Raw genomic sequence first — 13,953 nt, 5'->3', positions numbered from 1 at the left:
AAGCGCAAGGTCCTGGGTTCAGTCCCCAGCTCCAAGAAAAAAGAAAAGAAAGAAAAAAAAAAGAACGAAATAGGGCTGGAGAGATGGCTCAGCGGTTAAGAGCACTGGTTGCTCTTCCAGAGGTCCTGAGTTCAATTCCCAGCAACCACATGGTGACTCACAACCATCTGTAATGGGATCTGATGCCCTCTTCTGGTGTGTCTGAAGGCAGCAGCAGTGTACTCACATAAAATGCAAAAAGGGGACAGGAAAGGGGAAAAGGAAGAAGAGGGCTTAAATAAAAGACAACAAAAAAAGAACAAAGAGGGTGAGGAAGAGGGGAAGGAACAAGAGATGAAAATCTGAACAGGAAAGAACAATTTGTAAATACTAGACAAGGGGGGGTGTGAAAAATACAAAAGCTTTCTTTTTAAGTAAAATAAACAAACTTGAACTGCTGAGATGGCTCAGTGCAAACCTAGAGTTGTATTCCTGACACCTACATAGAGGTGAGATAAAAAGCCAGCTCCCCAAAACAACTGTCCCCTGAGCCCCACATGCACACACGTGTGCCCACATGTACAGATCTGCACACTAGTAATTTTAAAGACTTGTGTGTGTCTCTCTCTCTCTCTCTCTCTCTCTCTCTCTCTCTTCTCTCTCTCTCTCTCTCTCTCTCTCTCTCTCTCTCTCTCTCTCTCTCTCTCTCTCTGTGTATGCAAGTGCCCAAAGAGGCCAGAAAGGGGTTTTGGGTCCCTAAAGCAAAGCTAAAGCTGTAGGTGACTGTGAGCTGCCAACATGAATTCTGGGAACTGAGCTTGGGTCCTCCGAGAGAGCAGGATGTGTCTTAACTGTCATAGCCATCTCCCCAGCCTCCAGCACCCCTCCGGATCTTTATTTTTCAAATTTTATAACACATGTAAATGAGGCTTTGCCTTTACCCCATCCCACCTCAGTCTAGGGGTGCGGGGGAGCCAGGGCTGGGGCTTAGTTTTATTTCTGTTCCCTGCACAGCTTGTCTTTCTCTGTCACCTCTTTCGGGAGTCCTGCTGCTCCTCTCTCTTCCTCTTTGGAATAAAATCCACCCCACCCCTGTTACTGTGACACTTCTCATTCACAGTCACACACAGGCAGCAGCTTCTAACGTGTCACCCCTTCAGAATTCTAATTTTCAGGAGACCTCGATTTTGTTCACAGAGCCGTTCTCTTTCATTCCCCTTCTAGGTGTTAGGGGAAACCAACATCTTATCTTCACTTTCCCACCTCAGGTGCTGCAGGAGCCTGTGACCTTGGAGGAGGTGTGTGCTTGGCTCCAACATCCAACAGCTCTGAGGCTGTAGCCACCAGCAGGGCATCCCCCAAACCAAGGAGGCTCTGACACTCTCTACCTGTTGGTGGCCTCCATCTCTGAAGGCTGGGCTCAATCCCCAGGCCACCTGCCCCCTTTAGACACTGTCACAGCCCCAGCTGTCATACCTGTTCCCCTAAACAACAACCACAGACCTGGATTCCCACAACCACCTCCCAGTCTTCACTTAATTATCTCAAGCAGCTAAGGGAACTCAGGGGAAGGCTGTAAAGCTTGTGCATAGAAAGAGGTGTGGGGAAGGAAGGAAGCATTCCTGCGCTCTCCAGGTACTCCCAATTCCCAGAGACTTCTCTGGGTTGAGCTGTCAAGGAATGTGTGAACCCTGACCTGTGCAGGCTATTTCCTGGAAATGACCTGTCTGGGGGAGCATTCAAGGGCTCAGGGGCTTCCTGCTGCTGTTTGCAACATTCCTCCCTCCAAGGCATAGGGCAGGAACTCCCTGAAATAGGTCAGATGACCCACTATGGGACAAGGCAGGTCTGAAGGTCTCTATGATCTGCCCCAAGACAAAACGGAAGAGAAAGACAAGGGTGTCTGCAGCCTGCCTTGAGGAATGTGATGGTTCATCCCTGCTGTTAACCTGGGAATCCAGAGAACCTCAACCGAGGAGCTGCTTCTATCAGACTGATTGTCTGTGGGGCATTTTCACAACTGCTAATTAATGTAGGAGGGCCTAGCTCACTTGGGGCAGTACCATTCCCTAGGCAGCTGGGCCTGAGCTATGTAAATAAGATAGCTGACTGTGAACTAGGAGAGAGCCAATAAGCAGTATTCTTCCAGTTTCTGCTTCAAGCTCCTGCCTATCCTATGTGGCAGGTTGTAACCTACAAGGTGAAATTAACCCTTTCCTCCCCAAGTGCTTTGGTCATGGTGTTTATCATAGCAACAGAAAGCAAGCTAGGACATAGATAATTAGATAAGATAATAGATAAGATAATTCTAGATTTTGTGCTCTACCATGCACGAGGAGGAAGGAACCAGGGATAAAACAAAAGATGTGTGTTCTCACAGCATGCACTGTTACTAGCATTCAGGGAGGGCACCTCTTCTTGTTCTGGTGGCATCAATCGATTTTCACGATTTGTTTAGCACGAGTACATATTCATGGTGCTCATGCACCCGTGCACATGGAGGCCACAGGTCCCTCAAGTGACGTTCCTCAGGAGGACATTGTTTCTTGAGACATTGTCCCTCACTGGGACTTGGAGCTCACTGAGTACATAAGGCTGGCACCTCACCAGCCAATTGTAGGGATGCACCCTTGCTGCCTCCCCAGCAGGAGGATTGCAAACATGTCCTGCTTTCTATATGCCCTGCTTTCAGGTCCTTGCACTTTCCACAGTGAGTACTGTATTGTCCATAAAGAGTTTTACCTGGTGTTGTCCTCTATGTCCAGCCTCTCCCTTTCTCCAGTCAGTTGTTTCTCAGTTTTACTGGGTAGAAGGTTGTATGGTTTCCTCCCTGTCATATCCAGAGCTCTGCCCGGCATGGCTTGTCCTCCCAGCCCTTTCACTGCCACCATCATACCCAGGCCACCAGTCCCTCCAGATGCAGGGGATGGTGATGAGAGGGGCCAGATCTCAGTGCTCCCTGCTGCTGGCATAGCCCTAGGTTTTCAGTTCCCTTGTCCTTCAGTTCCTGGCTTTCAGAACATGATTACTGTTGCTCCCTCTTTTTAATCTCCTAAATATAGTTTTAGATGAGGGACTTCTGTGATGTTTTAGGGGGGTCTTAGGGGGGTTTTGTTTGTTTTTTTTTAAGTCGCAAAATCAGATTCAATCCAGTCTGTTAACGAGAGGCCCTCACAACTGTGTCTATAATAAGCTGTAATTGGTATATTGATTTCACAGGACAATTTCCTGCATCACAAGGGAAAGCAGGAGGGGGAGGGGCCTCAGACATCTACCCCGGCTGATGCTGCCAAACCATCAGATTCGAGCAGGCAGCTATATCCTGCTGGATCCACCTCTCTCCAACCCCACCCAACAGCACCCTGAGTGGGTGGGAGCAGGTTTGGCAAAACACAGCACACTTGCTGAGAAGAGCATTGTATGGCACCTAACTGAGCTGCAGGCACAGCTGAGCTGTGGCTCCTAGCTGCCTGGGAATGGCCCTCGTGCACGTAGATAGGGGCCTGGCTGGACTCTTCTGTGGAGTTTTACAAACACTGGCTGTCCAGACTGAGGTCTTAAGGTGGAAATGTGGCCTCTACTCAAAACTCATTCATGGTGACAAAGAATGGGAGGGGAGGGGTGATTGACATCCTAAGCTGTCTGGGCTCCATGGGAAAGGTGACATTAGCCAGAGGCCCTATGAATGTCCTGAAAGCAGACTTACAAATAAACATGGGTTTGATTAGAGCAAGAGGGATTGGAGCTCCAGGCAGGAGCAGAGTGGGAGTAAAGGCTAGGGAACAAAGACAGCACTCGTGTTGTGGGCTCTAGAAAGCCCAGCATCAGGAGACAGCCCATCTCAGGTTCCCTTAGCCTGTCTTCTATCCAAAAGATGGCTTGGTAAAGGCAATACACGTGGAGCTGCCCGGCTTGGTACTTCCCACGCTCGCCCTGGTCCATATGTCCCACCCCCTTGACCACCACCTTTCTTCCCCTGCTCAGGAACTGGATGATATATATCAAGATGCAGCCAGCAATGTGTTACTGGCCCTCTGTCGGCATTCATGGCCGGCAGTAGCCAAGCACTTGGAGACGGAGCTTCTGACGGGTGTCTTCCCACACCGCAGCCTGCTATATGTAATGGGCATCCTGTTCTTTCAAGGTATGTGCTGCCATAGGGTGGATCAAGGGACGGGCAATGGAAGGAGACCGTGAAGGGCCTCTGGGACCACCCTCTACCCGTGGCTATAGTTACACATGGGTCATACAGGCTGAAGCCCTACGCTCCCACAGTCCAACCAGCCCTCAGCAGTTCTGAGCTCCATGCCCCACAAGCCCTCAGTAGCCCTGGCCATTCTACAGACCTTCCCATGAAGGGGAAAGGACCTCTGTGATACAGTCTGATAGAGTCACATTGTTGTTGGTTCAGGAGTCGGCCCAGACCCTGTGAGATTGTCACTCTGCCCTGACACCTCTCTCTACTGACTGTCGAGTTGCTTTCCCTTGGACACACAAGGCAGATGAGAATCCCAGCTCAAAGAAGTAACTTTGATTGCCAGAGTCATGGAGGTTGCCTTACCTCGTACCCTGGGCTTTCTGCTTGCTTCATTCATTCACTCTTTTCACGTGCATGTGCTATCCTTTAGATCTTGCCCAATCAGGAAGGTGCTGGTTGTGACAGGACCAGCTAGCCGGAAGGCCACTCTAAAGGGTTTCCAATTGGAGGCAGGCAGTATGGCCACATCTAGTCAGGCTTTGGGAGCTGCAGGTCAACAGCCAACAAGGTCAGGCAGGAAGAAGAAGGGAGGCTCCAAAGATATTCTGGAAAGTTTGTGCTCAAGCCTGAGACCAGGCAGGATCTGACTTAGCTCAGCTTCCCCTTTTCCAAATTAACAGGCAGGGTAGGGGGCCCTTCCAATGCAGAGGGATCCCCAAAGCAAGCCCTCCCATCATGGTAGAATTCCCAATCTTCCTAAAAGGCCTTCAGCCCCACCAAGTATCCCTTCCCAGTCTGACTTTTCTATACCTGAAGGGACCACAGCATATCCCAAAAGGCCAGGCTTCAAAGAAACCCTCCATTTACCAATGGAAAGCAAGGTCCAAAGAAGGCAAGCAGCCTAACCACTGGACGCAGGCAGTACCAAGGGTCCAGTCTCTAGACCCTCACCGCCATTCCATCTCATGTTCCTACTGGAGGCTGCCCTACCATATCCCTGTGGATCCCACCGGGCAGGAGCAGATGGTGTCTGGGGTGGGTGTGCTAGACCTGGCCTGTAGCCTACCCTCTTTTCCCACAGAGAAGTTTCTCAAGAAAGAAGACAGAGAGAGCTGGAAAGATCTGCTTTCTCAGGTACAGAGGGAGCCCATCACCCCAGAATTTCTGAGGGGTATCAACAAATGAGAGACAGCAAACTTCCTCGGGAGCCCCTGTCGTGGCCTTCGAGGAAGAGGGAAACAGGAAAGGTGGAGAAAATGAAGGGATTGGTCAGAGGAAGAGGAAATAGGGACGGCAGGAAGTTAGACAGAGAAGCTCCACTTACAGATAAGCACCAAGCATAAGGGCAGGAGGTAGCTTGACCACGGTCACTGGGAGAGCCAGGATTTGATCTTGGTCTCTAGACACTTGGTACAGAGTAGATGCTCAACACAGACAAGTACATGCCACTCAACTTCGGGGACTAGAAAAAGCACAGGGGCCAGAGTTAAGACCTGGGAAGAAGGGAGACAGGCTTGGGTGAACTGAAGGTGTGGCAAGCCCAGAAGCAGTCCCACAACAGGCCCATCTCTGACCCTCTCCCAAGTGAGAGGCTTGTACTGGCTTACAGTCCAATGTCAACTACTCACAACTGTGGCCTGGGCTGACTTCCTTTGCCTCTCTGTTGCTTAGTTTGTTCATCTGTGAAATGGGGGAGAGGTGGTTGTGAAGGTCTTGTCCAGTGTAGAACCCAAGGGGGCCCTGCTGCTCAGTGTTGGTGGTCAGCATTGTGACAGGCAGCAGGCAGAGAAGCAGGAGTGGGGTTGGAGAGATGAAACAGAATTGCAAGAAATACGTCACTGAGGACTGGAGGACCAGAAATATCACTAGCCACAGTCATCTGATTGGGGATCCTCGCTACAATAAGTAGGACTTGCCTCTCTCTCTGTTACACATTGTGTATCAACACCCAATAAATTTAGAAGGACTAAAACCAAACAGAAGACTTCTATGACCAAAAGCTAAACTAGAGGTCAGTGTTAAAAATATATCTGAAAACATTCCAAATGCTTGGGGATTAAATAACTCGCTTCTCAGTAAAATGTAGGAGAAAGACATCTGAAGGAAAATTAGAAAAATATTTTTATGTGTTAATGAAAACATATTTGAACATCCTGAGGTACAAAAGGCTTTTTTAAAATATTAGTGAGGATCTAAAACTTCATTGTTAAAAGCTACCAAGGGAGAAAAAACTAAATGCAAGATAAATAGAAAGAAGGAAAAATGCACTCAGTGCAAGAGAAGTGCCCTAAGTATGAGGCCAGCTTGGTCTACATAGCAAACACAAAGAAAGGAAAACAAGTTCCTCACAAAATATCACCATACTGATTAAGGGCGGAATGTCTCTTTCAGCACAGACTAATTAACAACTGCACAAACACTTTCCGTAATAAAGGATTCCTTGCAAAACGGAAGACTATCAGAACTGAGACAAGAAGAAGCAGACAGCCTCAATAGTCCTTGAGAATGGCAACAGAATCTTCCTGTTCGGAGCAAAGCCCATTTTGCCAGCTGCACAGCAAGCAGGCCAGTCACTGAACTGCAGGCTTGCAAGAGTAACGAATTTATTCATTAGCTGCCTAGGAAATGGACACAAGGAAGCAGGTCTGAAATCCACCTCTAAACCTGGGTGGGGAGAGGTGACTGGATCACACTTCATCTTAAGGCACTAGGTGTCACCAGTCAGCTGACAGTGACTAAGAGCAGGTAAGGTCTGGTCTGTCTATTCAGGGCAGCATCTGGCAAGTCGGGATTTTTCCTGAGTTTTGCTTCCAGCAAAGAAAATGCCCAGTTCTACCTGGAGGACTCCGATGGAGTTCTGTGGCCCTGAGGAATCCTGTGGAGTTGTTCTGTGGACCCTGCACGCCCCTACAGAAAGCGCACAGCAGCCATCCTTGCTCTAGCCTCAAACTGGACATTGGTACTGCCAGCTACCAAGGGAGTAGCTCATGTAGGGCTGGCAGAGCAATGTCTCCAGTGAGAGATCTGAACCTACAACCGGATGTCCACCTTAGGAAGCCAGACAAGGGGAAGCCTCACGAACACAAACCAATTAAAAACAATCAAATTCCAAATTAAAAAAAAATAAAATGAAGTTGGATGCAGGCAGCAGGTTGGATGGATCTCAGAAATACTCACTTAGCTTAAAAAAAAAAAAAGCACACACTGAAGGACTCTAAATACAGGCAATTCCAGAAAAGCCAACACTAATTTATAATCAGAAAGGGTCATGCTGGTGTCAAGTCTCGGGAGCTCTGTGCAGATTCCAGGAGCTAGAAGGTAATGAAGCCCACAGTTCTAATGTGTGTTCAGATCTCTTGCACTCTGTGCTGTGCACTTCACTGCAAGTTAACGATGCCTGAAGGTTTTAAACGGTAACACAGCTCCATGAGTAAAGGTGCTTACACCAACCCTGATGACCTGAGTTCAATCCCAGGACCCACATGAAGGAAAGAACTGACAAGGTGTGTATATGTGTTCTGCCTTCATGTATGTCTGGGCAACATGTGTATGCAGTGCCTGCAGAAGGGGCAATGGATCTCCCAGAGCTGGAGTTATACATGGTTGTGAACTACCATGTGGGTGCTGGGAACTAAGACTAGTTCCTCTAGAAGGGCAGCCAGTGCTCTTAACCACTGAGCCATCTCTGCAGCCCGTGTGTGTGTGTGTGTGTGTGTGTGTGTGTGTGTGTGTGTGTGTTGTATATATGTTATATACATATATGTGTTATACACACGGATATGATTTATATACATATATGTAACGTATACATATATTACATATATATAATATGTAATATGTATATATATGTATATATATATATATAAATCAATTAGGAATAGATAGGCTTCAAAGTTTCAAATATTCTGATTTTTCTAAATGAAATGGTGCCTGCCCTGTATAGTCCCTGGATGCTCTGAACAGAGTGTAGAGCACATGCACAGACAGAAACACTGACACTGCCCGTGCTGCAAAGACAGGTATGCATAAGCCCTGCAATCCATGCCACACCAGCTTGGGTCAGACTGGGCCACACACAGAGGAGACTACAGAAATATCGGGAGGAAAATGTTTAATTTTCAGAGTTTTGGCATTCACATTGCAGACAAGAGGCTGTGGTACTCATCACACTGAAGGGACAAAAGGGACTGGGTGAGAAGACAGGACCCCCTACACACACACACACACACACACACACACACAATCTACTATTTCTGGGTAACCTGGAGGCATCCCAGGAGTCACAACCTGGGATCAAACTGGCATCTGTTCTGTATCCTAGAAAGCAGGGAAAGGGAAAGGACCAAGAGCAGGGCCCAGCCAGGACAAGCAAGCTTTTTGCAGGTTCTGCCATCTAATGGGAGCAATATCCATCTCCGGGATAGAAGAGTAAGACTAGGGGATGACATAAACAATCCTACCTACAGGGGGCACTCTAGGACGGTCATCTGCCTTACAAGACGCTCCCCCTTGGGTTCTCAGTGTCTCTCATTTAGGACTTCTTTAGGATAAATCCCTAAAAGTTTAGTTGCTTAAACAATTGTATTTGGGGATTTAATTTGTGTCAATATTGTTTTTTAATTGGTGCTGCCAAAATGTTCACACATACACATACGAAAAGCTGTCAATTCAATCACCCTGCTACCAAAGAGCACTTCTTTTCCGTTACAGATCTGTTGGGCATTTTCAGTGCCGTGCAAACAGGGCCGTGATGAAAGTAAGAGTCGGTACTCACAAGCTGTATGGGGCTACTGCCTGCTGACACTGTTGTAGAGTGAGAAATATATATATATATATATATATATATATATATATATGTATATGTATATATATGTATATGTATATGTATATATATGCAGGAAATATACTCAAGTAATGATCAAAGGTGTGGCTGCATAAGCCAGCAACGGAGTCATTTATCATAATCAAGGAGTACATACCACACCATAATTGTGTGTCAGGTGTGATAAGACTGGTGGCACATAATAAGCCTGTTCCCACCAGCGTCTCCACATTCACACACACACACACACACACACACACACACACACACACACAGAAGCAAAGACCCTATGGCAGCAGCAATAGAAACCTCCCAGCTCCATTCCAACTTAATGGTCTGTGGTCCTCAGTTGGTGAAAATAATATTATGAATCTAATCTTTACACAGTCTTGGCCCAAGTTAAATATTAATTTCCATTTCTTTTTTAAATATTCATTATAGGATAATCACATTGCTAGGATTACAGACACATCCAACAGTGCTTGATTTGTTTGTTGTTGCTTGGGTTGGGTTGGGTTGGGTTGGGTTGGTTGGGTTGGGCTGGGCTTGGCTGGGCTGGGCTGGGCTGGGTTGGGTTGGGCTGGGCTGGGTTGGGGTGAGTTGGGCTGGGCTGGGCTGGGCTGGGTTGGGTTGGGTTGGGTTGGGTTGAGTTGAGCTGGGTTGGGGATTGGGGATGGGATTTGATTGGGTTGGGTTGGGCTGGGCTGGGTTGGGTTGGGTTGAGTTGGCTTGACTTGGCTTGGTTGGCTTGGGTTGGTTGGGGTGGGCTGGGTTGGCTTGGGTTGGCTTGGGTTGGGGTGGGTTGGGCTGGGCTGGGCTGGTTGGGTTGGGTTAGGTTGGTTGGGTTGGGCTGGGCTGGGCTGGGCTGGGCTGGGCTGGGCTGGGTTGGGGTTTTTCAAGGTGGGTGCTAAGGTTTCAGACTCAGATCCCCAAGCTTGCCCAGTAAACTACCTTAGCCCCTGAGCCATTGCCTCGGCCTCTAATTTCCACTTCATCAATAGCAACCAAGTTGAGCTTATGCCTCCTTCATCAATATGTTCCCCTTTGCAATTTAAAATGGATTGTCATAGTTATTCTTCTATTGCTGTGAAAAGACACTGTGACCAAGGCAACTTATAAAAGAAAGCATGTAATTAGAGCTGGCTCACAGCATCAGAAGGTCCAGGACTATCTCGGTAAGGATCATGGGAGCAGGCAGGCAGGCATGGTGTTGGGGCAGTCAGTGAGAGCTTACATCTAGTCTGTAAGCAGGAGACAGAGAGAGAGTAAACTGGAAATGTTGTAGGTTTCTGAAACATCAAAGCTCACCCCCCGGGGACACACCTCCTACAATACCTCTTAATCCTTCCTAAATAGTTCCGCCAACTAGGAACCAAGCATTCAAATATATGAGCCTATGGGGGCCATTATCCTTCAAGTGACCACATTCCATTCCTGGTCCCTACGGGCTTGTAACCACATCAGAACAAAAGGCATTTAACCCAACTCCAAACGTCTTCATAGCTTTTCACAGTCTCAACACTGTTGAAAAGTCCAAAGTCTGGCCTCTTTCAGGACAATCTCAAGGCGATCCCTTAATTGTAACCTGTAAAAATCAAAAAGAAAATGGCATACTTCCAACATGCAATGCCACAGAATCTACATTACCACTCCAAAAGAGAAGCCAGGGGGCATCGCCCTCTCAACTGTATCTTTCAACTTAGCTTATATGTTTTAAGCAAACTTCTTTGAGCATTTATCAATAATTTCCAAGAGTTGGGTGTGAAGGGGTGTCCCTAACACCAGAAGAATGTTGGGAACAAAAACCTCAGGTTCGTCGTTAACTTACGGCATCTGGGAACGTTGGAAATGAAGGACTCTTAGACATCATTTCAGCCATCTTACCGAGCTAAGCTGGAACCTTACAGAATCCCGTGTTTTGTTAAGAAACAGTCAAGTGCCTACCACCGGCTGGCACCACGCCAGGCACTGGAAGCACACTAGGAAACAGACTGAACTCTGCCACACTGCAGCCTCCAGGCTTTCAGATATCCTGAACACAGCTTGAGAAATGCACTCCCCATCTCTGAGATCCACCCAACAAGCACAAGTGCTACAAACATAGAGGAGGGAGGAGCAGGGGATAGTGAAGCCAGGGCTTTGAGGCTCTAGGAAAATGCCTCCAGCCCTGCTCGCCTCACCTGCTCACAGATGACCAGAAAGTCAGTGCCATTCCTGAATACAGATGTATGGTCCAAGGAATTGCTGTGGGCTATCACCAAGGCTGGAAAGACACAGAAAGAGCATGCCCCAGAGAAGGTAGGCCCCTCACGGTTCCCAAGGGCCCCAGCCTGTTCACCACGTAGGCCCATGGGTTGTGCCCCAGGACAAGCAGGGCCCTTGAACAAAACTGGTGCATCTAAAGAGAGAAGGAACTAGGCTCAGCCTGGACTAGAAGTGCCTCCCTTCCTCACTACAGGCTGGGGTTGAGACCATCCTTAGCCAAGATAGGAAGGGTGGTCTCAGGGTGAGGGAACCCAGGGAACTCCGGGGAAGTTGATCATAAGAGCTCAGGTCAGGTGGGTCCTGCTCAGGACAGGATGTTGAACCCTACCAGGCCTTCCTGTTTGTCTACTACGGGCTAATCCTTCAAGCTGAGGAGAACAGCACCACCGTGAGGATGCATCTCAAAGCCCTCTTGGAAACATCTCACCAGTGGGACAAGCAAAGGGAGGTGAGTTCCCAAACGGGGGGGGAGGGAAGAGGGCAGGGGGTGGGGAGGTAAAGGCCCAGTTTCCTCTGACCCTCTAACTGCATAACCCAAACCACAGCTTTGGTCACGGTCGGTCACACACTAACTGGTCATAAACTGAGTTGTGCTGGTCACCTACTGATTGCTGGTTTCCATCACACAGAGCTCTGATCCTCATCACATCCTGAACCGTGGTCCTATCTCACACTGAGCCTTGATCCTGTCCATACTCAGCCTTGTTTCTAGTCACAGAGTGAGCCCCCTACCTGGTTTCACAATGAACCCTGATCATCGAGCGGGCACACTGACTGTTAATCCTGCTCCCATAGTGAGCCCCGAAGGTTACACACTGAGCCTCTCTACCTTGCTCCTGACACGGAGACCTCCTGAATCTGGTCTCACACTGCATCCTTATAACTCTCAAACAGTGGTTCTCCAGTCAGAATCTGAGCCCTGATCCTGGTCCCACACTGAGCCCTGGTGCTGCTCCCAATCTGAGACCTGACCATGAACACACACTGAGGCCTGATCCTTGCCTTACACTAAGCCCTGATCTTGATCATGTCCTGAAGGCTGATCACAGCGTGAACTCTGACTCAGTCACAAACTAAGCCCTAATCGCATCTCCTGCACCTCAGACATCTTCACTGCTGCTCCCAAGGACATCTGCTCAGAGCCGAGCTGGCACGAGAGACAACCAACCCCAAAAGCTCCCTTTCTGCCTCTTTGCCTCCCCAATTCCACCAGAGACACCTCCTGGGTGTCTGGGCTCTGGGCTCTGGGCTGCAAGTCCTAGATTGTGGGTGAGTTCCTGCCCCTGCTGGTGGACTGGGGAATTACTGGCTTCAGGTCACAGACTCCGGGGACTCTACCCACAGGGCATTGCTCTCACAGTGGGGCTGGTTGCCGAACGCCACTTGGACGATGCCTGGGCCATCCTAGAACAGTTCGGGCGGAGCACACCGCTCAAGTGGAGCCTACAGAACCTTTCCCTGAAGGTATCAACTCAGGGTTCCTGGGGTTGTAGGCTGGGGTTGGGGGAGTAGGAGTGAACATCAAATCCCACACTGCATGAAGGGAAGTATAGCAACCCCTGCAGGATTATGGTTGTCACTGAGGCAAAGATCTACCCCAAAAGGTGAGACACGTGACCCGAGAACTGCTTGTGACCATTGGAGGGGGCTCCACTCTGTGCCACCTTACTGCACCCTACATGACTCCCCCAGAAGACAGTGCCTGGGAGCCTTTCCATGGGGATTCCTGGGTTGGGGAGCTCTCTGTGATCTTGCAGGTCTGTTATGGTTAACCCTGCAAGCCAGAGAAGGCTCTGCTGGGTCTTCACGTCTGGCAAATGGCAGAATTGAAGTGCATGCCTCTGACTCTCCATGGGTACTTGTCACTGTTATATAACACCACCGTGCTAGTATGGTGGTGACATCTGAGAGGAGAGGTGACTCTGGGCCGCACCCAAGCAGGAAATTCCACTTTGCCCATTACTGTCTGTCTGAATAGAAGCATGATCTTTAACCCATAAGTGTGTGTGTGCCCATTCGGGTGCTGGGCTATAGGGAAAGGGCTATCACAGGAGAGGCCCCCACTCTTCCAGTTCCAGTAGAGCAATTGATGTCCTGGTATCCCCAGGACCCATCTCCCTAAAAATCCAATTCCACTTCCACAGTTCTCATTTGGTGAGCAAAGACCCTCTAGACACTCCCCTCCCCCTCCTTGCTGAGATCAGGGTACCCCCTCTCACCACTCCCCAAGTAGACTGTGGGCAAGACCCGACACCAAGTCCACTCCTTCCCAGCCCCACAGCCAGACCAACAAGGACCTTCGGTGGAAGTGGGCCAGCAGCACCATGCTCCTCTCCTACGGCCAGATGGCGGCCTGGGCCAAGAGCCACATCCTGCCATGGGTGGACAACATCTTATCCAGGATGATCTTCTACTTCCGCTTTAGCTCCTGGGTACAGGTTACCTCGCTCACCATCACCCCAGTCCTGCACCTTCCCCAGGACACAGCCAGGACTCCAGCTCTGCCCTGCCCCAGTTGCAGTCAGAGAAGCCCAGGGCCGTCTTTGGCCTGTGCCCAACTCTCCTGCCCTCCCGCCAAGCCTCCTGTGCTGTGTGTGCATTGCCCTGGTGCCTTCATTATCCCTGAAAATTTCTCTGGTCTAATGAGGACCCCATCCCCCACTTCTTACAAAGCAAATGTTGGATTTTT

At 49.1% G+C, this 13,953-nt stretch overlaps 1 protein-coding gene across 1 annotated transcript in view; it reads left to right on the top strand.

Moving 5' to 3' along the window:
* LOC116912486 (maestro heat-like repeat family member 5) overlaps positions 1-13,953 on the top strand; it is a 74,772-nt gene that overhangs the window by 29,941 nt on the left and 30,878 nt on the right. Inside the window, exons 5-10 of the mRNA XM_032916560.1 lie at positions 3,964-4,123; positions 5,259-5,311; positions 11,190-11,297; positions 11,596-11,712; positions 12,609-12,728; positions 13,550-13,696. Of these exons, the coding sequence (XP_032772451.1) occupies positions 3,964-4,123; positions 5,259-5,311; positions 11,190-11,297; positions 11,596-11,712; positions 12,609-12,728; positions 13,550-13,696 (705 nt within the window). The remainder of the gene's footprint in view (positions 1-3,963; positions 4,124-5,258; positions 5,312-11,189; positions 11,298-11,595; positions 11,713-12,608; positions 12,729-13,549; positions 13,697-13,953) is intronic.

This window comes from Rattus rattus, chromosome 1, assembly GCF_011064425.1.
Source record: "Rattus rattus isolate New Zealand chromosome 1, Rrattus_CSIRO_v1, whole genome shotgun sequence".
Lineage (NCBI taxonomy): Eukaryota > Metazoa > Chordata > Mammalia > Rodentia > Muridae > Rattus > Rattus rattus.
The sequence above is the reverse complement of the archived record's forward strand: the minus strand, read 5'-3'. Positions and strand labels throughout refer to the sequence as shown.